Source organism: Drosophila persimilis, unplaced genomic scaffold (assembly GCF_003286085.1).
Source record: "Drosophila persimilis strain 14011-0111.01,24,50 unplaced genomic scaffold, DperRS2 tig00000732-arrow-arrow-pilon, whole genome shotgun sequence".
Lineage (NCBI taxonomy): Eukaryota > Metazoa > Arthropoda > Insecta > Diptera > Drosophilidae > Drosophila > Drosophila persimilis.
Window position 1 is genome coordinate 867,394 of NW_020825345.1, and position 24,576 is coordinate 891,969.

At 48.7% G+C, this 24,576-nt stretch overlaps 1 protein-coding gene across 2 annotated transcripts in view; it reads right to left on the reverse strand.

Moving 5' to 3' along the window:
• LOC6603686 (RNA-binding protein Musashi homolog Rbp6) overlaps nt 1–24,576 on the reverse strand; it is a 191,880-nt gene that overhangs the window by 153,383 nt on the left and 13,921 nt on the right. For both annotated transcript variants that reach the window (XM_026992355.1, XM_026992356.1), the window contains exon 2: nt 24,468–24,508. In XM_026992355.1, the coding sequence (XP_026848156.1) occupies nt 24,468–24,508 (41 nt within the window). The remainder of the gene's footprint in view (nt 1–24,467; nt 24,509–24,576) is intronic.

Genomic DNA, 24,576 nt, shown 5'->3' on the forward strand with positions numbered 1-24,576 from the left:
ATTCGCTTTGATGCCCTGTACAAATGTTCCCATAAGCGAAAGGAGACAGAGAACCAGAGACCAGTAAACACTGGACAGTGCTCGTCAACCACGAGGAGGGGAGAGCATATCCCTGTAGCCTTGGGACTACAAGGTCCTAGTTCCTAGAGGGAGAGGGAGATGGCAACAGAAACCTAGCAAGAGAAACCTTAAACAACAAAGATGCATCTTTTTGGAAAAGGTACCGCAAAAATGTGGATTTCACAGACATTTCCCCGCCAAATTTTGGCCACAAATTTCTCTCGGTGCATATGGGAAAAGAAAGCAGGAGATTGGCGATGGGGCAGCGGCAGGGGCAGGGTTAGGGGTAGGCAAGAGTGCAATTAGAGTGACGTACGCTTTATTGATGCCCATGGCCATTTGGCATGCATTAGGACGCGGCACACACACACACACACACACACACACACACACAGAGCTAAAGAGGCAACACTGCTTAGAAGTGGCTTTCCAAGGTAGAAAATATCAAAGTTGAAGTGCACCTACAACAAGGGACGGACGGACGGAAGGACGGAGGGGCAGGGACGGACGGAAGAACGGAGGGGCAGGGACGGACGGAAGGACGGAGGGGCAGGGACGGACGGACTTCGTTTGGTGTCACGCAGCAGTGGTTCCTATAAATTATTTCTTATGATAATTGGGGCTCAAACGTGGGCGAATAGCAATAAAAACAAGCGAATGGATAGAAAATCGGTTTTGAAAAGTGGTGCAGAGGGGCAGGGGGCAGGCAGGGGGGGCAGGAGCAGGGGCAGACAGCCAACCAGCAGCCGGTACAACAATAACTGCAATCAATTGCTGTTTGTTAGAGCGGAAATCGGTCGACATTTGGCCCCATCGTAATTACCGTTATGCCACAAGCCAACTGGAACTTATGGCCCAAAGGTAAAGGCAAGCCTCCTATACGTGTGCGTGTGTGTGCGTGTGTGTGTGTGTGGATTTCCTAGAGTTTTCCATGCCACAAAAGACAAACAGAGGCCACCTTGCACTCTAATCGCTGCATTCGGCCAGGGAAATGGCACGGAAAATGTCTTTCAAATTAAATGAAACAACATTTCCAGTTAACAATTGATGGGCCATTCCCTACCCCTCACCCCACCCTCACGTTGCCTTTTTTGTGGCAAAAGTCTTGCATTTTTATTATGTAATCAAGAGTGGGGGGGGAGTGTGGGGGGATTACCATTGAATTTTCTTTCATTGCAATGCAATATTTATTAAAGATTTATTCATAATGGATCCAACAGATACAGATACAGATACAGATACAGATGCAGATATTTGGAAACATATTTCCATATTTTTTGGGATTTATGCGGAGATTATTTTGCAAAGATTGTGCGCTGCAACGTTGCAATTAGATTTTGTTGCATTTCGAATTTAGCATTTAACACAGATTAAAACATTGGCAATCCTTTTCGTTTCGGGCAGCCCGAAGATACATATTTGCATCCTTTTTTATGTGTAAATAATTTTGAAATACTTTTCCAGACACAAAAATATGCAGTAGAGTTGTGGATGTTGCAAGAGTGCCGCTGCCACTGTGGCAACTCGTATCTCGTATCTCAAAGATGCATAGATACATATGTAGGTGTGCGTGTGTGTGTGTGTGAATGAATGGCATCATCATATGAAAGTGTACTTAATTTAACAGCCGTCATTCCTGCCCCAACCCCCACCCCACTCTCCAGAGCCAAGGGTTCTCTCTCTCTCTCCATCTCCCTCTCTCTCTCTCTTTTGGGCATCTTTGTCGCTGCTGCCGCTGCGTAGATGATGATTTAAAATGTGCATAATAAGCGGCGGCACTTCGGAATGGAATGAATGCTAGAATAAAACGGAAGACAGGCAAAAAAAATACAAGAAAAACAAGAAAAACAAGAGATACGCGTGCATACAGTACATATGTACAAATATACATGTATATATGTACTGCGAAGGCCAGCTGGGGCGGGAGAGAAAGTCAGGAATACATTTGAATCACAAAACTAACAAATAAATAACACAAACAACCAGCGGGAAGACGTGTAAGACAAACAGTTCCAAAAGCAAAGGCAAAAACAGCGAAAGGGAACGGGAACGGAACGGAACGAAGCGAGACGAGCGGCAAGGGCCGCAGCTCTACATCTATAAGCGATACACCGTTTCATCACGCTCCTCCACAGCCCCCCCGGCAGAGCGAGCACATTGCACGAGGAAGAGAGGGAGAGGGAGAGCTTTAATATGGCTATAATATTGATCCGAGCTGATCCGATACAGATTCAGCTATCTGTTGGCTATGGTCCCTCTCTTAGATTCTGCGATTTGGGTCTGATTTCTGGTGGTCTTTGAGTACTAGGCTTCAAACAAGAGGGACAGACGGACGGACAAGGCTATATCTAGTCGACCCTTGATGCTTATCATTCCAACAAATTAATAAAACAACCAGAAAAGGATGGATATGGTAGGAGAGCCCCCATCAGTAGTACGACAGTCCCATTAGAACCTACTTATATCTAGGAAAATAGGAAAATACCAGGAATGCAGAAAAATACCGAAGATACCGATGAAAAGTACGTAGATCGAAGCGCGTGCATTATAAATGGCGCATCGGGAGAATAAATACATCTTCGAAATATAAATCTTCCTCCAATCTGTTTCACTCTCACAAAAGTAACACAAGAAATGTATGGTGGATTCTTGGGCTAGGAATTCTTTGGATAACCCGGCTTTTGTTGGGTTTTATTTGGAATTTATGCCACGTTATAGAGGGAAGGCCTGAAAGGAGGATTCAGCTGGAATCTGCCCCAGCTAGGAACCAATTTGAAGACGATATATTCTATATTATTTTTCACTTAGTAAATTCTAAGAAATTCTTGGAATATGCTTAAATATTACCCCCTCTTAAAAAATACCCCTTCAAAAGCCATGTCCTATTTTTGAATATTTTGGAATACCCCCCCAGTGAAAGGGTATGGAAAAAAGCAGACAAATGGCAAACGGAGATCGTAGCGAGAGACAGGGAGAGACATGGAGAGACATGGAGAGAGGTGGCAAAAGATAAAGCGGTAGCAATAGGGAAAGCGAACGGGGACGAGGACTCGCAGGAGGAAGATAGATATAGTGATGGAGAAATATGCAGTGGAATGGGGTAACAAAATGAAAAGAAGATATGGCAAGAAAAACATATTCAAATTTAAAAATTCGCTGGATTTACCCCCGTTCTCGTTCTCCCTCTCTCTCTCACTATCTCTCTCTCTCTCTCTCTCTCTGTTACTCCTTCGTTTTCTCTCGTTTGCATTTTGGGCAAAACAGTGCAAATGGCGAATGGAGGCGAATGGAGGAGACGTGCAACTTTTCACACATGCATCCTGCATCTGCATCTCTGTGCTCGCATGGGTGTGTGTTAGTGTGTGTGTGTGTGTGTGTGTGTGCTTTGGATGTGTGCCTGCAAGCAGTGCATACATATGTATGTGTTTACAGTTAGCGGGCGCCAAACCAAGGTGTCGCCGTGCACCCAAAATCGTTTCGGCGTGAATACATTTGCCCAGCCCCCCTCCACGCACTCGCATCCATAGTGACACCCCCTTCGTTACCATTTTGCGACAGTGGGGCAAAGGGGCACTTTTCCACAGAGTTTTCAATTTTTCCCTGTGCAAGCCCCTGCCTGTGTGCCTGTGTGTGCCTGTGTGCGTGTGTGTGTGTGTGTGTGGGCATAGTACAGTAATTTAGTTAAAATATTCCAAAAGTTTGCCATAAGTATTTTTCGGCAACACGGATAAATCTATGATGAGAAAATGCGAAAATGAATTCGATTTTCCACAAGCTATTTGCTTGTGGGTTGGCGGGGGGATAAATGCGGGATTAGGGGTATTTTTTTTGTTATATAATCGGAATGCATTCATCACAAAAAATGCATTTATTTTTAGCGAAAAAACCCAAAAAAAAACGGGATAAATGTATTCCAAATATAATCAAAATACTTTTGGAATTATTATAATTTTGTGGCTTCACCGAATGATATTTATATTCCCCCAATTGTTGATGTTTTTTTTGTTTTGCAATAAATGGAAAGATGGGAGATCATTATTTTCGGTACATTTTGGTATTAAATACTTTATTTAGGAATATATTCTGGCTTTCAAGCTTTAAATCTGCCACAGAGCACGGCGGAGACAGCCAGTCTTGCGGTTGGTATCCATTTCCCATCGAAATTTCGTTTACATTCCAATAAATATTTAATATTTTGCACTGTATATTCGATTCGGGGTACGAACACATGGCAACCCGATCAACCCCTGCACACTCGCCTCACTTTCCGCTCGATTGTGCCCCACTGTGGCGCCCCACGAGGCCGGGGTCCATAGTCGGTACCTTGAAATCGTTCTGTCGCTCCGTCGTTTGCTGCAGCGAAATGTATTCGCATTTTCGCAAACGCGCTGCATTAATTACCGCAGCAGCCGCCACCCCCTCCTCCCCCCTCTTCTGTGTGTGTGTGTGTGTGTGGAGAGAGTGTATTCGCTAACACGTTTTCCCCACCCACCACCACCCACCACCCACCACTCCTCTGGCAGGTGCTGGCGGCAGAATGGAGCAGAATGTTGCACGGTCAGCGCTCAGCCGCCTCACTTTGCTTGGGTTCTGGCTCTGCCACTGCTCCTGCCCCTGCCTCTGCCCCTGCCTCTGCCCCTGCCTCTGGCTCTCCTTCTCGTTCCGCTTCTGGTCCTGCCATTTCGCCTGGCAACGCTTGTGCTCGTTGGCGCTGATATGTTAAGCTGCATTTTTGGCTTACAAAAATATGGAGAACAGTCCCCCTCCCCCCCATACCCACAAGGGGGGAGCGAGTGGAGAATGGAGCACCTGCACAAATCCTTTTACCTTGTTGTGGACATTTCGTGATGTATTACGTAAGTGGCGGCATTTGTGGTCTATATAAAAGAGAGTTGCCCCCCTGCCCCGCTCCCCCCCTCTCGCACAGAGGGAGATTTGGCATTGGGAATCCTTAAATGATGAAGCATCTTCCACTCCACTCCACTCCCGTCTCCACTCCCCTCTCCTCCCTCCATTCATTCGCTTTAAAGTTGGCAATGAAAAAGTTTTCCATTTGTGGATATGGATATAATGAACGGCGGAGGGCGAGGGGCAAGGGGCGGTGGGTACGGTTTGGACAGACCAAAACTTTATGATGAATGGTCAGGGGGGCAGGGGAGGCAGGGGGCAGGGGGCCCGCCCTCTACACCGGAGTAAAAACCAGCAATCCATTAGGTTACAAAACAACTTGTCAAAATCATAAATGAAAATGAAAATGAAAATATAAAAAAGAAATCCAACCTTTTTGAAAAGGTTGCCATGCGGCAGCGCCCCTCGGTCGTGTGGACACCGCGCAGCACAAGCAGCGGTTTGTGGATCGTTGGAATATGCTTTTCATCAAATTTTGGAATTTATTTATCAAATATAATATTTGTTTTTTGTAATTTCCTTTTAATTTAAAGGAAAATCTGTGTTTAAGGAGCGAATTTCGATGAAATATTTTGGAGCAGGGATCGTTCAGGGGGTGTGTAGGTTATAGGGCATGGCACTTGGTATTTTTAAGCAAAAAATATCTGTTAATATCCCGAATAAACCCCAAGATATTGTACACCCTCGAAAAGGATTACTATCCATGCCTTAAATGGACTGAAAACCCCGAAAAATAAACCTTCTTGGCATTGATATGGCGAGCAGATCTCGTAAGAAGCCCCATCCCATGGATAATCTATCCCTTGAGGCACTGCCGAGTCTTTGGGTCCCCACAAAATGTCGGCAAATACACCCCAAATATGACTTTTCAGGTCCTAGACCGTGAATCATCTTCAATTACTTGAGATAGTCGTTTGAGACCATCGTTTCCTTTTGGATCCTTAAAGTCCCTTCGGGTTTATTGATTTGTTTTGATTTTGTGGTGGGTGGGGGGAGGGGGGATTGGGGACTGCTTTGTTTCCTTGCTTTTGGCTTCCTAATTGATTCTGTGGGACAGCATCAGCACTTCCTTCTGTTGTTTACCGCAATATCCGGAACTGGAGCCACACAACCTTGTCGCATGCCACACACACACACACACACACACACACGCACGCAGACGTGAGAGAGGGAGAGGCATGCCACAAAACTAAAAGGTTTTCGGTGCACATCGAATGCATAATCAACAAGCATCGGCAGCAGGGGCAGAGGAAGGGGCAGTGGCAGGGGCAGGGACAGCGGCAGGGGCAGGGGCAGCGGCAGGGGCAGCGGCAGCATATATTTATGGCCTCTGCCTCATACGATGGCAATATAAATCAAAAGCTTTTGCAACTCCATCCATCATCCAGGGATGCCTCTAGATGGCCCATGCTGCATGCATGCCACCCCCCGCCCCACCCCCCCGCCTCTTCCTTTGTTTGCCACAATTTTCGCACGAATTAAATGCACATTTGCAGGACCCTCCTGGGCGGGCGGAGGGGTGGCGTTCCCCTCCCTGTACTCCAATTACTGGGCGGCGTGGCCCCTCCTTTGGGCGGTTACATTGCACTCGGTCGCCTTTGGCGCATTGTTGTGTGTGGCTGCCACAGAGCCAGGGGCGAATGTGTGTGCCTCTCAAGGATAAACGATTAAGGAAAAACCAAAGCGTGAAACTAGGCAAAAACCAAACAAAAAAGTAAAAGCCGGAAAAGCAGGTGAAGCGGCGAAAGAGAAAGAGAGAGAGAGGGAGAGAGAAGTTGAAGTTGAAGCTGTCCTCAAATTGGAGGCAAATTGGAGACAGAGAAGGAGAGAGTCCTGCCAGAGAAGGAGACGGAGAAGGCATCCAAATCGGGGAAAGAGAAAGATGCAAATTGGTGGAAGGAGAGCGGGAGAGCGAGAGAGCGAGAGCGGGATAGGAATAGAAAGGACAATCCATAAACACAGATGAAAGGCAGAGAGCGAGGGGAAAGCGCAGTGCGCGGCGTGGAGCGGAGTTTAGAGGAGCATCCCCCCCCCCCTCTCCACCCTCTCCACCCTCTGCCACGTTGCTGCGCTTGCGGCAAATTCAATTCAAATTTTGTAAGCATTAAAATTGTTGTTCCTCTTCCTGTTGCTGTTGCTGCTGTTGTTGTTGTTATTTTTCTTGGCTTGACTGCAGAAAAACTTGGAAAAACTTGAGGGAAAACGCGGAATAAAAGTGATTGTAAGTGCCAGGCGGGGGAGGAGGGGAGGGGGAAAGGGGAGGCAGTGAAGCCTCCGCACAAAAGCAAGAAAATTTATGAAAAGATAAAAGACGCAGGCGTTCATTCAAAACATAACACACACAGATACAGAGACACACACACAGTGAAAGACAGGTAAAGGCAGAGGCAGAGGCAGAGGAGGCGGCAGAGGCAGCGGCAGAGGCAGCGGCAGAGGCAGCGGCAGAGGCAAGCGACAGGTGAGGACAAGCGCCAAAGCCAAAGCCAAAGCAATTTGGCGGCAGGCCCCCCCCTCCCAAAGTCGGAGTTGGACTCCCCCTCACCTCCCCTCCCACCCGCTCGTCGCGGTTTTGGTGGCCGCCACTTGAGGCGGCATTACAGCATCCCACAACTTTTGAAGATGCTGGAAAGCGCCTCGAATGCTGCCACTGCCACTGCCGTTGCCACTGACGCTCTGGCGACACCCAACGTGCAAGTGGAGTGGAGCTGGGAGCTTGGATCTTGGAGGAAGTTGCAACAAACAGAGAGGGAAGGCCGTCCGTGCGACCCACTGTCCTCCGGCCCCAGAGCTCGGCGGCCTACTGCCAGAGCGGCAGACTCCTGAGCCTGGCCATCGATGCCTTGGCTACACTCAGAGAAAATACACAGTTGAAAAGCGGCAAATAATCCTCTTAAAACGCCGACCGAGGGGCGCTGCTGCACATTTTTGTGATTTTAATATATTTAAACAATCAAAAAATATATGGAAAAATTATGTTTTCCAGCCCTTTAATGTAATATGCAAAAAAAAAAAAGGAGAAAAAAGAAAAATAAAAGTGAAAGATACTTTTTTGTTCACTTTCATTGGGGATGTTCCTGCCCCTTCGCCAGCCCGTTCCTGCCACGTTGCTTGTTTGCGGCAAACACAACACAACCCGAAGAGCTCCCCTGCCCCCACAGTCCGGCTCCAGGCCCTCCTGGACACAGGACCACAGAGCGGCAGAGGGGCGTTTGCTGGAAAGAAGTTTTTTAGCAACTCGGCAGAAAAACCAGAGGAGAGACAAAGGAAGGTGGGGGGGCGAACACAGAAGGAAGGGGAGCAGGAGGAGGAGGAGGAGGAGAAGGCTTTGTCTGTGGCAGCACATTTTGAAAATGTCCTCTCTCCGTCTCTCAGCCCTGGACTCGGTGTGTTGCCTAATGTTGTGTGCATGCCCCCCACCCCCTCACACCCCCCCACCCCCTCACACCCCCCCACACCCCTCTCTCCTTCGCACACTCCGTGATGGCATTGTTTGAGGGGGGGTGTGAGGGAGGGGGATGGCAATAAAAACACGCAACAAAAGCTGAAAGCTGCAACACACAAAACATTTAATCACACTTTGCAAAACTAGTTGAAAATGCAAGCTGGCAACACACTCCACTCCACCCCTCCCCCTCTCCCACCCTCTCCCGCCCCCAGCCCTTAACTGGAGCTCTGTTCATGCCACCCCCTCGTGTCGTTCTTTGTGTTCTGCGGGAGAGAGAGAGGGGGAGGGGGCGTGGGGGGGGTGGCGCTGTGGGACCAATTGGCAAATTAACTTACAATTCAATTCAATGGCAACATTTGAAGGATACATTAACACCTGCCCCACAGAGCAATTGAGCAAGAATTGAATGGAAACCGAAGCCACACACAAAGATCGAAGGACCAAAGAGAGAAGGAGCGATAGGGCACTGCCACGCCTCCGCTGCCCCGCAGCATTCATTGACGGCCCCACGAGGAGACTCCCTCTAGTCATTTGATTTGGCTTCTCCTCTCAACCTGATGACTCTTTCTCTATCCGTAACTGTAACTGTATCTCTATCTGTATCTGTATCTGTATCTGCAGCTGTCTGCGGCTACTCGTGGGATGCAATCGAAAAGGTTAATCGAGTCAAATTTGCAACGATAGTTAACCTCTTCAACTCCGTGGCGTATCCCTTATCCGGTATCCTTAGTATTCCGATTTCTATGACTCCTTTGTTGTTCTGCTTCTCTGGGGTCATGTGTGTGTCTGCCAGATACAAGCTTATGCGTAAAGGTCACTTCTATGCGTATCTACGTATCTTTGTATCTTGCGGATTACAAATTGAATTAGTTTCGTTGAATTGTGTGCGGATTTCAATGGAATCTAAGTTCAGAGTAGCTCGGAGATTAATTTTAAATAAATTCAATAGCTTAAAGGAAAGGAAAGCCTCTTTAAAGATAAGAAAGGTGTACCCTTTTAAGGGGAATCTGATGGATTCACTTCGTAAGATCGTATGAAAAATCATCAATAAAGTGTGGAGGGTGCCCTGAAAGATTATTTTTTGCACATTCCTTAAATAGGGGGAAAATCCCACATTTCTCTGTCCAAAACATTTCATTTTCAGGATATTTCATCGCATAGAATAAAGTTTTGAACAAAAATATATTGTATGTACTCGTAAGTATAGCCCAAAGAAGAAATGAGCGCCTGAAAGTGCATTAAAAGATGAAAATAAGCCCATTTTCATGTACATTGTATATATACGGCATTTTTTGTGCCTTTAAAAACATGTCCTGGAAACCACAAACTTTCTTCCAATATTAACAATGAATCAATCTATGCAAACAAAATTATTTCATATAAATTGGTAAATTGGTTAAAAAGATATAGCGGAACCTATCCAGTTGAGCGGCACTGTATGTACACTGCATATAGTGGTCTGGGGCTAATAAATGGTAGATAAACTAGAAGAAAACAAAATCAAAAGCAGGATAGAAGAGTACCCGTCCCTGGATGGTCCGCAACCGCAGCGCGCTCTCTTTTCGGGTCTCAAGACAACCGCAAACTTCGTTCTTCACTCTTTCTCATCAAACAAGGCGTCAGAGCGCTTTCCGTTGAGCTGAGCTTAGAATAAGAGTCGAAAAGAGAGTCGTGAATTTTGTTATTCCCTACCTGCACATGGAAGCGCTGAAAGCGAGAGATCGGCTTCTCGCAGACGAAACGAGCAGGATCGGACATGTTCGTCGGAGAGAGAGATAGCGAACCTGCTCTCAATGCAAGAATCGCAGCAGCTCGGCATCGGCAGCAGAGCCTCGCGCTTTGTTGCTGTTGTTATTGTTGCTGAGCGAGCACTGGAGCGACGCAATTGTGAGAGCATTTGTTGTGCCGTGAGAGCGAAGCAAAGCCTCGCAGATCCAACGAAGATCAAAAGATAAGACAACAGACGAAATTCAAAAGGAGGAAAACGCACAGCAAGGGTGTCCACCTCTGACATACATATGTATGTGTGTATGTGTGTATATATATTTATCTTCCTTTTTCGCTTGTTCTTTAGCTTTGAATAATTGTAGATTAAATCGTATTCCATTATTTATTTGCCCCGAAAAAAACAAAAAAAACACTATAATTCATAAATCCTCGAATAGTTTTCCCCTCCAACAGGCGGATATCTGCAATCCATCGACAGTAATTTCCGTATGTACATGCGAATACTATATATAGTATATACTGATTGTTCCTGCACTGCCAACGCTCATATCCTGGAACCCTCTGCCGGCAGAAGCTTATCAGAAGCCTCTGCGATAGGCACTAAATCAATTTCTGCCTCGCTGGCCCCATTAAACCCCCCCGCCCCGCCGCAGACCGCAGTCCCTGGGCCCAGCTCCGTGGATGGCATATCCTTCCACCTTCCACCTTCCGCCTTCCGACTTTTATGCAATGTCACACAGCAGCATCAGGCAGTGGAGAAAAGATAAAGCCAAGCCAAAATCCAGAACAAAATCCACACATCAGACAACAATTTCCCGGTCGGCACTTAAGCCGTTCTGCCAGGATGTATCCGTATCCAAGGACAGAGAAAAAAGCGAATGAATAATTGCCAATATGCCACAAATTATTTCAAATGAAATGTGAGGTCCCCCCCAAAGAGAGAGACCACGAAACGAGCTCGTAAAATATGTATTTATGATTTATAAGAGCCAGAGAGACACACACACACACACACACCGCACACCGCACACAACAAAAAAAACACGTAAAAATATTATACAAGGCTGCCGCCTCCTGGCGTCGTAGATAAAAGTTTGACAGGAATTGGGAGGCGTGGCTGGGTTTGTTTTTTGTTTTTTTTTTTTTTGGTGGGCGTCATTGCAATGCAATCCACAAAGAGAGAGGGGGAGGGGGATAGGGGGAGGGACTGCTCTTTGTAGCAGTCAAAAAACTTGGCACCGCCAAATGAGATAGATCTGACATGGACGGAGGCCAAGCAGCAGCAGCAGCAGCAGGAGAGCCACTTAAGCAGCCCCAGCCCCAGTCCGTGCCCCAGCCCCAGTCCGTGCCCCACTGATCCGCCGGAGTAGATTGCCAACGTCTACGGCTACTGCTGCAACGTTGCACACACAAAGGTGGCGGATAGACACACAAAAAACGCCAGTAAGTAATGAGCCGGTGCGGGTGGATGCTGGACCATGGAGATACCCTAGACACGAGGCATTTGCGAGTATGTTGCAAAGTCAGAGACTCCTTTTGGGTTGCCCACTTCCGTGGCAGGGTATCCATAAGTTTTGCTAGAATTGCCTGCGTTTGCGTTTCCGTTTCGGAGGTACGACCAAAGGCAATGTTTGTGGCACACAAAAAAGGAACTTGAAAGGCAGCCAAAGATGCAGCGACACAGACAGAGAGGGAGGGGGAGAGGCAGAAAGGGAGAAAGGGCCGGCGGCAGTAGAGATTCGTAGCAAATAAAAAGAAAAGGCATTTGCAATAATAATAAGTTGTTTACGGCGCGTGAGGTTGCATCAAAACAAGCGCTGACATTTAGGGGCGGACACGAACACATCGGATACGGACAGGGACAGGGACACGGACACGCGGATGCGGACACGGACACGGACACGGACACACGGACTCCCAGGATCCTCTGGACAGGGACATGCAGTCTCGCCTTGGGTTTCTGGTTTCCTTTTTTTTTTGCATTCGTAGGCAGCGCATTTCCTGCCAATAATCCCCCCACCCCCCCACCATCCATCGTCTCGCAGTGTCACAGTGGCGCCAGCTGTCGTGGCTTTTCTGCAACGTTGCAAAAAGCTTGACGCCATTTTTATGAATGAAAAGCCCTGGGCATCAAGCAGAGCTTTAAGAGCTGCCGTTAAGAGAGCGGCCACAAAGAGAGCGCGCCAGCAAAGAGAGCGCCGGAGAGCGGCGGAGAGTGTAAGAGCGAAGGAGCGAGAGAGAGCATGGGCAGAAAGCTTGAGCGGCTTTTGGGGCAGCAGCTGACTCCAGCGGCAGGCAGCAGGCAGCAGGCGGCAGGCGGCAGGCAGCAGGCAGCAGCCGCATGTGGCACACGTTCGCCGCCCCGTTTGGGCCCGTGTGTCAGTCACGTGCCAGTGCGACCCCAAACAGGACCTCTAACGCCCCCCGCCCCCTCCCGCCCAGCAGGGCGTGGGGCCCTCCCCCTGCCGAGTCGTGATTTGTGCAACTTCGTTGCAACTTCGTGAACGTAAACGTGTTGCAGTTGCAAGTTACACGTTACAGTTGCAGTTGTTGTTGTTGCTGTTGTTGCAGTTGCAATTGGCGGGGTCATGCAACTTTAATATGTAAACAACACCGTTGTCTCCGCCACCTTGCCACCTTGCCACCCAGCCCGTGCCCCAACTCCCGCCTGCTGTCTGGCTGTCTGAGAGAGTGCTTACCGAGCAAGGGGCATGTGGCACGGGACATGTGGCATGGGGCATGTGTGGGTACCGGAAGCAGACATGTTGTGACACTCTTTGACTTGACCTCGCCTCGCCCCCAAAGCTCGAGACACGACGACCCCGAGACGATGGGCCACACTGCGAATAAGGAATCATGAGGCACGCATGTCAATCGGAGGTACCCCCCCTGCAAAAGCCAGCTGACATAATAACAACAACAGCAAGCAGCCACAACCCGAAACACACACAATTTTCGGTTATGCAAACGAGCTACAAAAATTTGTGTGTGACCCAGTTTAAGGCCAGAAACCAGAGGAGGAAAACGAGGTGGGAGAGAGAGGGAGAGGGGGAGGGGGAGGGGGAGGGGGGAGGGGGAGAGTGGGGTCACAGTTGCAGGCACCGGCACCCGACAACGACAACGGCCACGACACCGGGTTGCAGGGCCCCGAGACAGCCACGAAGACAGAGACGGAGTTACGTGGCAGGTCCTGTGGCCGATTGTGGGCGGGCTTTTTGGCTAGACGAAGGCTCAGCTACAGACACACACACACAGACACACACACAGACACAGACACACAGTTGCATGCATGTCTGCGAGTGGCACAAAAACGAAGGAAGACACGTAGCGCACAAATTTCGTAATAACTTAATCGATGTCGACTCTCGGGGAAGCCTCTCCAGAATTGTTAGTATCTTTTGTCCGGAATGATACTCTTTTTCCCCGGGCAGGGCATAGCCCTTATTCGAGGGGGGGGACAGAAGATAGAAGACACCAGCAGAAGGGAGTACGAAGGCAAGCCAGGGAGAACTGATGGAAAAACGGGTTGTGTTCCCTGAGATTAGAGATCATCTGAAACATTGTGCTGCCTTTGATAGCATTATTTCCATAAGAATGCCCTGAATTGGCCTCGAAGGAAGCCCCCAGAGAACCGGAAAGGCATCGTTTTGAGCAGAAAATTATGCACAAACTGCCAGGGAAGAGCCCTCAAGAGCTGAGGGGTTCGGGAGTAAGGAATTTCAGAGATCTCTGATCCTTGGAAGGCCATCGTGGGCCAGATCATAGGAGACTCGAAGCCCCCAACTTCCATTGAGGGTATCCAATGAATCGCTTAAAACTTCCCCCCGTCCCGTCGTCCCTCTTCCCCTCAATTTTGCGTTTTTTTCTTGTGTGAGAGAAGAGAGAGAGAAGCCTCTCTGCGGTGTTTTTGGGGCAGGAGCAGGAAGTTGGCAATATATTTGACTGCTCGGCAAACGGAAGGCGCAGGCTAAGGCCTTTAACAATGGTGCTGTGTGGCATGCAGCAGCGGCGGCAGCGGCGGCAGCGGCAGCATAGAGCCCGCGTCGGTTAACAATCGTCGAGGAAAATGTCACTTAGCTGCCAGAGGAAAAGCCAAAGGAAAAGCCAAAAGGAAAAGCGCAGGAGACCAACGAGCTGGAAACAATGAAAGCCAAAAGTTGTCGCTCCTTTGCTCCTGCGGTTGGTTTTTCGGGTGTGAAAAAAAAGACCTGATGGATGGATGGATGGATGCAAGAAAGTTCTAATGAGAATGGAAGGTGGAACGTAAGGGGGGTCGGGGGAGGGGGGTTGCCTGCTTATTGAACGTGGAATATATGTATTTACCTTTGGGGTGCCTTTGGTGTTGGAAATTGCCTTCCGAACGCAAAAACAATCTTATCTCTGGGCAGTGGACTCTTGCCCACGCCCCCATCCCCCCCTCCACCCCATGAAGCCACAACCTCAAAGATGGGCAAAACGAAGAGGAAAACTTGTAGCCACCAAATCATGGCAGTTGTGCAAAGAAAGCCGCCAAGGAAAAACCACCACACACACACACACACACACACAGTAGGGTAGAGCCAATATTTGGAGGAGGTGGAGGAGGAGGAGGAGGAGGAGGAGGTGGTGCAGCAGCTGCAGCACCAGCAAGCACCGGCAAGCAAGTCCTGCAATTGAAATGGAGGCCCAAAAGACACCGAAAGGCAAGGCCCGAACAACAAACACATAAAGTCGATAACCCCCGGCTTTCACTCTGTGCGAGGGGGGTGCGGGGGGGGGGGGTGCTGGCCCCAATGTGTGCTTGTGACGTCAGAGGAGGAGCAGCAGCAGGAGGACTCCGAAGCGTGGTAGTCCTTAGGAGCACTGCCACTAGCAGCTCTGGTGACTCTATTGTGCCTCCCCCCCGACCCCCTCTCCCCCCTTACCACCCCCTACCCTGCCTGCCTTCCCGTCTCGACTGCATATTTGTTCGTCTGCTTCCCCGTCTTTTTTTGCAGAGCGAACCCAGAACTTGCGACTTATGACTTCCCGAGCCGACAAAAACCCCACCCTGCCCCCCTCCCCGCCCCCCGTGCCACGCCCTCATACGCCCCCTTACAAGTTTTTGGTGTTGACATTCACAGCGCTCATTAAATGTTCTCCTTCGTATCGCTTCGCTTTGGCGACCAAAAGTTTCCTTCTCTTAAAACTTGCCACACGGCCCCAGAGGTGTCTCATCTCATCTCCTCTCCGCTCATCTCCTCTCCTCTCTGCTCATCTCTCTGTAATAAGTGGATATTTTCCACCACAAAAATTGAAAATCTGAAGAGGAAGCGACGCCAAGCGACGGCCCCGGAGGAGTGTTTGTTAAGGGAGTGTCCATTCCACTGTTTCTCCCCCCTAAAAGTCGCCTTTTTTAAAGGGGGGTGTATCTTAATTAACATATCTATGGAATAACCCTTTCAAAACTGTTTCAAAACTGTCTCTAGAGGCGCTCAAAAGGCTCTTTTCGCAATGGATTTTTGGGGCATAACCGTCTCAGAACCGTTTCAAAACCGGCTCGTAAGGGCTCACATGAGGCTCTTGATGTTTCGAAAGGGACATAGGAGAAAACCTTGCCCCAAAGACTCTATCGATATGCGGCGGAGTAGCTATGAGGCAGAACCGATTCGTAGGGCACCAACCCCTGGTTCGGCTTGAAATCAAGGCCGTGACTTGCCTGTGGATTCTTCCTGGTTGATTTTGGGTCTCCTCGAACGATCTTTGGGGTCAATCCGGGGAGAGAATCCCTCCCCCTTGCCAGCCTTCGGCCGCCCACATCCCTGGTTTCCATGGCCCCTCCCCTCGCCGCAATAACAGTAATAATAATGGTAGTAGTGGTAATAGTTTGTTGTTATTGCATAATTTTAATGTGTCGTCCTTAATTTAAATGCTTCCGCTGCACACGGACGAAACGGAACGAAACGAGACGAAACGAGACGAGACGAGAGAGCGAGGCAGCACGGGGCACGGGGCACGAGCAAATCCTTGGCAACGTCACGACATGGCCTCGTCTTCTATCTACCTCAAAACGTGGCATCGTGGCATCGTGGCAACGTGGCATCGTGGCACGGGGCACCCATCCTCTGCCTCGCTTTCTGCATTGTCGTGTTCCGTTTTTGGCTGCCAAAAAATTGTCTATTAGTTTGGGGCCAGGATGAACATTCCATAATAATGGCATATGACAAGCGCCACATGCGGCAGCAAGACACCAGGGCGCGGGGGGGAGGAGGGGCAAGGGGGAGGGCTGATGCTTATTAATTTAAAATTTACGTAGAATGCATTTAGGCGTCGGCTGGAGGGCCCCCCCCCCCCCCCCTTCGCCATGATTCCCCAGAGCCTCCTGCTGCCTCCTGTTGCCTCCTGCCACGCCTTCCAATCTCCAGTTCATGCCCCAAAGGCAACACGACATTTTGATACTTCGTACAAGTTAATTAATTGTTGAGGAAGGAGGTGGGTGGTGGGAGGAGGGAGACAGGAGGCAGGAGGCACGAGGCAGGAGTGGGGAGGCGCCTCCCCCCCCCCCCCCCTGCCACCCCATACACACTATAAATGTATATTCCAGTGTCACTTGTGTAAATATTCAACAGAGACACGCCCCCCTCGCCCACGCCCCCGCCCCCGCCCCTACGGATAGAGAAGACGTGTCTCCGGCTAGGAGGAGGCCAAAGGCGCAACAACACTGTTGAAAAACGAGCCACAGTCTGTGGCATGTGTGAACTTTTTAACCAAACTCGTGCCAAAGTCAACACAAAACGAGTCACAAACGAGAGAAGCAGCAGAACAGGACACTGGCCAAGACAGGGGCAGGGGCAGGGGCCGGGGGCGGGGGCAGGGGCAGGGGCAACACTAGATGGGAGGCAGGACAAGCCATTGGCCAACTGGCAGGACATTAAATGCAATGCAAAAAGTGTAGCCGGAGCCGGAGAGAGGGGTGGGGGAGTGGATGGGGGGGGGCAGGGGGCATTCTATCAAAGCCAAGATGCGATGTGGCCACAGAGCCTCAGGGATAATCACATTCAAAAGAATATGAAGCGTCCGCCTGCTGCCACAACAGCGCCAAAGATAGCAGCCCAGGGGGGAGGGGCCAGGGGTGGGACTGGGGAGGGGTCAAGGGAATGCCGGCGACTGCCAAGCGAAACAGGAAATGTTGCACGGACAAATTCAATGCTAAGAAGCAGGGGAAAAACCACTGAACTTTGACTGATGGACGCACCCAGAGTGTGCGAAAGGGAGAGGGGGAAGGGGGAAGGGGGGGAGAGTGGCGGCAGCCTTCCAACCAACCATCCGCCTGGATGGATGGTTATTTAAGGACTTGGCCCTAACCGTCCGGCACTTATTTTATTGACAATTTTATTTTCTCTTCCTTGATTCCCCCCCCCTCCTTCTCTCTCCTTGTGTTTTTTTTTCCCTGCCAGCTTTTCAATTTCGACGGCTGCTTGCGGCAATTTGTTGTTAACTGCCTCTTGAGCTCTCTCTCTCTCTCTCTCTCTCTCTCTCGCATAAATTAATCAGGAAATCGAACGAAGCAGCGACTAGGCCCCTGCCTGCCCGTCCGCCCGTCTGCCCATCCCGACGTTGACGCCCACCTGGGCGTTATTTTTCCTAAAAAATTTGACAACTTTTTAGTTTGATTTTAAATATAGACCCCGCAGAGTAGAGCGCACTAGAATATTTTGTCATCATCGTTTGTTTCCTGATTGAATCCGGCTCCCACGAGCGGGCCGGAGTGCAGGATTGCCGGAGTACAGGAATGCCGGAAGCGTCAGCCCGGGCTAATTGAAATGGGGATTGGCAATCGAAACTTTGTTTAGAGTGCGTCGCCTATCGATTCGGTTAGAGCTTCAAATTGGGTTCCGTTCATAACCGGTTCGACAAAAACAATCGTGCTGTACCTCCCCCCCTTGGGTCCCCCAGGCTTAACCGGTTCCAAACCGTTCCACAACCGCTTGGTAATCGATGGAAGGACTTTCTGTTGGTTTTTTCTCTCTGTTTCAATTTTAAATCTAAGCCTAATCGGAAGAAATCTGTTTAAAAAACGAATCGTTTAACATTTCAACGCGGATTTTGGCCTCTTTGTGGGTTTTTTAGCAAACAAGTTTTATGATTTTTAGTGCCCAATTTCTGCTTTTAATGGTTAAAAAAAAACCTCGTTAAAATAATAAAAATTATATCAAAATCTGCTTTCTATATTTTCTTTCTTCTTTTTTGCCGGTTCTGCTTGATAAAAATCCTTTTATTGTCAAACAAAAAACCCATAAAAACCCATAAAATATTGAAAAATATATCAAAATCTCCCTTCTATGGTTTGTGGCATGTTTTGCTGTATAAATATCCTAGTTCTGCCTTTCACTGGCACAAAAAACATCCATAAACGTAATAGCCGAATCTTTAAAGTATTTAAAAACCTATAAAAATTCGCCTTCTGTGGTTTCTTTTACCGGTTCTACTTGATAAATATCCCTAACTGATTGGTAAGCGTTTCAAAACCAAAGTCTTTAATTGTCAAAAAAAAAAACACCCATAAAATATTGAAAAATATATCAAACTCTGCCTTTAATGGTTTTTTGTCTGTTTTGCTGGATAAATATCCCTAACCGGTTCGTAAGCCCAGAGCTAGGGCTTTTATTGTCAAAAACTACACCAATACACGTCGTAAAGGATTCTTTAAACTTGAAAATATTGAAAAACCTATACAAATTCGCGTTCTGTGGTTTGCTTTTTATCCATAACCGATTCGTAACCGTTTAAAAGCCCTAGATCTTCCTTTTGTTGCCAAAAAAAAACACCTTTACACGCCACAAATTTTCTCTAAAATATTGAAAAACCTGTAAAAATCCGCCTTCTGTGGTTTTTCCATCGGTTCTCCCTAATAAATATCCCTAAACGTTTCGCAAACGTTTCCTTAAACGCCTCAACAGAGCTCTTTCTTGTGGCTCGCTGCCGAAGCCCTTTCCGGCGGCGTCTCGAAATGCACACGACTCCCAGCCGCAGGATCAGGGGCTCTGTTTGCGGGGCGCAAGCCTTAGAACTCTTTTCAGGACATCATCTATTGACTTTACCTGGACAATTTCGGCGGCGTCAAAGGGCAAAGATTGAGGAGGAGAAGGGGAGGCGGGGGGAGGGGTGTTCGTATAAGTCCCAGATATGCACACAGTCATAATGCCAGATGCAAACAAAGAGCAGAGGCTAGAGAGTTCCTTGAAGGCTGTGGGCTTCATTTTCATTTGCATGACAGAAAAAAAAACAAAAAAAAACACACAAAAAAAAAACAACAGTAAAAACAGTTGGTAATAATAATAAAAGGCGAGTGGGCCGCAAATGCATATTTATTTGCCCAAAGTATTCCGTATGGCGGTACGGGCGTTAAGGCCGTATCCGTATCTCGGGTTCCACTCTCCATTCTGCACCGAACGATGGATGGATGGATGGATGGATGGATGAATGGATGTGCATGGATATGTGTGCATAGATTTCCACCGTTTCGTTAGCTCCTTTTTATTTGGTTATTTGTTGCATGAGTAATGGGGCATCTCCTCGGCTGCCTACCTCCCTGCCTCCCTCCCTCCTTCTCCGCTGCTGCTGCTGCCGATGCAAATGTACTGCGGATACAGATACAGAGAGTATCTGTATCTTTAGTGCATATATAAATAGTATTTCAGTTGAACGCACATCCAAAATAGCAAAAGCAAAGCATGGAGGAGGGGGAAGGGGGCCAGGGGCACCCGTTTCGTATTGTATTTCGAAAAATGTTGTTAAAATTGACACAAAATCAGAGACGAGCAGAAGGAGGAGTCGCCTCCGTTGAGACAAAGGCCCCAGCCCCAGCCCCAGCCCCCGAGCGGCCTTTCATTCACTGAATCTCTGGCTGTGTGAATGGGCCAGAGAGAGAGGGAGAGAGAGACGGGGAGAACGAGAGAGCGAATCCGCAAATCCGTAGCCCCAAAAGTCGGAGACTGAAGCGAGTGTTTCCCTGCGATAGCAGCGCAAATACATTTCATTTCGTCAATGCGCATACAATTACTTCCAGCAAACTGCTTGCAAAATTAAAATTAAATTACGAGCCAGATATTCACCTCCAAGACGGTAGGGGCGAAGAGGGGCGAAGAGGGGCCAAGGGGGGCCAAGGGGTGGTGGGCAAAAGTTCATTAAGTTATAGATGACGTGACGTGGTAGTTGACACGAAAAACGACCCGAGAATGGGGCACCACAAAGGCTCGATGGAGGGGTGGCGGGATGGTTGCCTGAGAGGAGGGGTGGGTGGCGCGGTGGCTGCCTGAGAGGAGGGGGTGGGCTGCCTGGGTGGCCACCTAAGAACATCATTAAGTAGCTGCAAGACAATCGTGCCAATCATTAAAAATCTTTGGGCCACAAGCTAAAGTCAAACGCTTTTGTGAGTGGCTGAAGCCGAGGCCGGGACGGAGGCCGAGACGGAGGCTGCAATGCGGATGCTTTTCCCTCAGATCTTCTGCAGCTATCAACACGTTCCACAGACTCTGCCACTGGTGCCACTGGTGCCACTGTTGCCGTCGTCGACCTGTCTAAAGCAGCCTCTAACTATGCTGTTAGACCCCGCCCCCACGCCCCACCCCCCCACCCCCCAACCCCCCATGCGCATGTTTATAGACGCCCTAGATTAGGTCTTTGTCAGCAAATTTCGAGTGTGTACTGTAGCGGAGGAGAGGCATATGCCACATGCCACATGCCACATGCCTCGTGTGTGTGTGTGTGTGTGGGTGTGCTCGAGTGGCGATAGCTGCGAAAAATCCAAAGCATAAGCTTTTGGCGCGAGTGGAAGCAGCCCACTTGAGGCACAGTGCAGTACAGCCCAGCCCAGCCCAGCCCAGCCCGACTGTTCCGGCCTGCCTCCAGTGGCTGCAGTGGCTTCGGTGGCAGCCCAGGACGCCAGCGAGAGACTTGGCCTGGCCCAGCGGTAAGAGGCAGGCGGTAGGAGGCAGGAGGCAGGAGGCAGGAGGCAGGCGGCAGGAGGCACAACAACTGCAGTGCCCGCCAGCCAGCGGTGGCGCAACGAAATCAAAAGACAAGACACAGCAGGCCATCGCCGAGGGCTGAAGGCTCGGACTTTCGGGTTCTTTGAGCCCCAAATGGCAGCTAATTGAATTGTTTTTGGGCCTGGCTGGACTGCTGGCCTGCTGGACTTCTGGACTGGTAAACAACAACAAAATTTACATGCTTGGAAAGGTATTCGAGGGTTTTCTGTTGATTCGGATACAACCGATTCGTAACCGATTCATTCATAAGATTCTTAGCCGATTCAAAGCCCATTCCTAGCCGATACGTAGCCGATTCATAACCTATTCATAACCCATCCACAACCGATTCATTCATAAGATTCATAACCAATTCATAGCTGATTCTTAGCCGATTCAGAGACGATTTATAGCCAATTTATAGCCGATTCGTAGCCGATTCGTAGCCGATTCATAGCCAATTCATTCATAAGATTCATAACCGATTCACAGACGATTCATAGACGATTTATGGCCGACTTAAAGCCGATTCATAGACGATTCATAACCGATTCGGTAGACGATTCATAGTCGATTCATTAGTTCTTTGAATTTGAGTCCAAGGACACAATATTCTGGCAGCAAAGGCCAGTATTTATGAGATATTTCAGTAGTTTTGCCACAACCGATTCATAGCCGATTCATTAAACGTTTACTAGAGCCAATAGAAACCATATTCTGGCAGTAAAGACCATCTTAAAGGCTTAACATGGCCAAAAACATAACCGATTCAAACCCCTTTCAAGCCCGTTTCGTTAAAGGGCTATTTGAATCAAAGAAAACTATATTCTGACCCAAAAAAAAGCCTTTAAAGAACAGTTTTCGTTGATTTTTAGACGCAGGAAACCAAATCCAAGAAACCCCCCCTGGAAGGTGGGAAAAAAACGTATTATAGGCGCTACTCAAACGATATCTATAGGGATTTCTACCTGTACTATACGATATGGCCACAATCCGAACTCCCGCCTGGCATTCGTGGCACAGTAGGCCCTCGATTTGTTGGGTCAATCAACTGCATTGTCTGGCATTTTTTAGGGTCATTATTTAAATTGGCGATTGATAACCGATGCGGCCCAACCCCTGGCACGTGCCACTCATTGACCCCGCCTGCAATTGCCCTTCCCTTCCCTTCGCTTCCCCTTCGATTCGATTCGATGCCATTGCAATTGACTTCTTGGCCATGTCTCGAAGGAGTCTCTTCCGCCAGAAAGAGACAATTTTTTACGCCCATCGTTTGCGGGTTTTTCTCGCGGGGCGGCGGGTAGGGGCGGTGTGGGGGGGGGGGGGGGGGGCTAATTTACCAGGCAGCTCCATTGGGAGGGGAGGGACCAAAAAGGCGGCTGCCAAGAGCGAAAATAAAAATTAAAAAAGATATAAGACACACAGACAAACACACGTCCGAAAAATGGCCAAAAGATAACAAAAGAGAGACAGAGAGAGAGGGAGAGAAAGAGAGAGAGAGAGGCAAAAAAACACTACACTCGGCAAAGGGTAGAGGGGGACTGGGGAAGGGGCAAGGGGCAAGGGGGGGGCATTGAAGAAGCCATTTGAAAATTTGAAAATTTTTTGGCACAGGTACAGGAAAAACCTACACCCCTTGCTGCCCCAGCCCCAGCCCCTGCTTCAGACCCTGCCCCTGCCCCTGCCCCAGCCCCTGCCCCTGCCCCACTCCTACAAAAAAACAAAAAAACTGAGAAAAAGAGACAAACCCAAAGACCGCATTGACTCTTCAACTATTGCTGCCGCATTTGTGCGATTGTATGGGTACGTATCTGTATCTGTATCTGTGCTCGTGTATCTGTGCTCGTGTATCTGTAGATATGCGCTATAGGTTATAATATGTTAGCGTAATGCCCCGGACGGAGCGACGGAGCGACGGAACGACGCGAGTGGCACACGGCTCTGCCGATGATGGGCGGAGCCAACAAATTCGCTAAACAAAAAACAAGCGCGCTCGACCCCAACGCCAGCAGCAGCAGCAGCAGCAGCAACAACACAAAGCGTGTGTATGTATCTGTGTATCTATGTATCTGCGTATCTGTGTGTGTGCACTGCAGATGTGTGTTGGCGGTGGCGGCGGCTCTAAGGGCTCCCAAAAGGCAAGCGCATCTTGCCAGACGACTGTTGCAATCCCTACTGTGGGGTTTCCCCCCCCCTCCTCCCCCCTTGACTGGTTTGTATCTTTTTCTGTCGGAGTGCCATCCAAAAATTTGGTTAATATGAATGCTCGGAAGCTGTGGCTGTGGATCTGCCTTTTGATTAGTCTAATGAAACTATGCGGCAGAGGGAGACACCCCCCCTACCCCCTCCGACATTTGCATCTGCATCTCTCCATTCTCTGTGTATCTTTGCATCTTTCAGGCCTCCACAATTGAAAAAAAGGGAGCAAATCTCAAGCATTTGATCAATTACAATTTCAATTTAAAGGCTAGCCCTCCCCCCCCCCCACCCCCTCTCCTTGTGTATCTCCATGTTCTCCCGCTTCTACTTCTCTATTGATTCATTGTTTTCTCAATGAGAAAACAAGAAAACGAAACCAATGAAAACGGGAATCAATTCGTCTCGTTTTTATGGCAATTCAAATTGAGATACAAAATTCAGTTAGATATACAGCAAATAGATACGTTCCCCCCCTGCCATCCCCATCCCCAGGCGGGAGAGAAGTGTAGACTTTCGACTGTGGAAAACCTTGAAAAGGTGCCGTGTTTATTCGTGCTTTTTTCCCTCCTCTGAAAGAGCTTCGGTTTCCCATTTGATTTAAGAGAAATCTACATACATCTGTATCCCATATTCAGGTATCTTTTGAGTAGTAGATCGTGTATTTCTGGCTTAGGAAATCGAAGCATGCCAAGTGCTTTCCAAAGAGACTCCAATCTTTACCTTTTCTTTGTTTTCCAGAAAGAAATCTAGCCATAAATGCCCTAAAAACCCTCGAAATTGAGCAGATTTTCTCTGGTTTTTCTTTCAGATTTGCTTTCCTTGGATTTAAGAGAAGGGAACTTCCCGGCCTTTCGAAGCCCCCCCTGAAAACTCGTCGAAAATCTTCGATTCGAATCCGATCTTCAATCGTTTTTGTAACACCTATGTGGAAAACCTTCAGAAGGTCTTTTATCTCGTCTTGCCGGGCATTTGGATTGGCGATTTCCTGGCTCTCTTGTTAGCAAAGGATCGACAAAGTGCATCCGCAGTTGCTAATTGCGACGACCCCCTTTCGCAGGGGCCTTTCCATGCCACGAATTGTGGCACCCGCCAGCTAATTGTCAGTTAAGTTTCAGTTAAAACAAAAGATTGAGACTCACCTGGACTCGTCTGCCAACTGAGGCCGCCAATGAACATTTTGCTGCAACGAGAAAGATGATAAATGAGGCAAGAAATTAGATAAATGTTGGGGCTATTGGAACAAGAAGA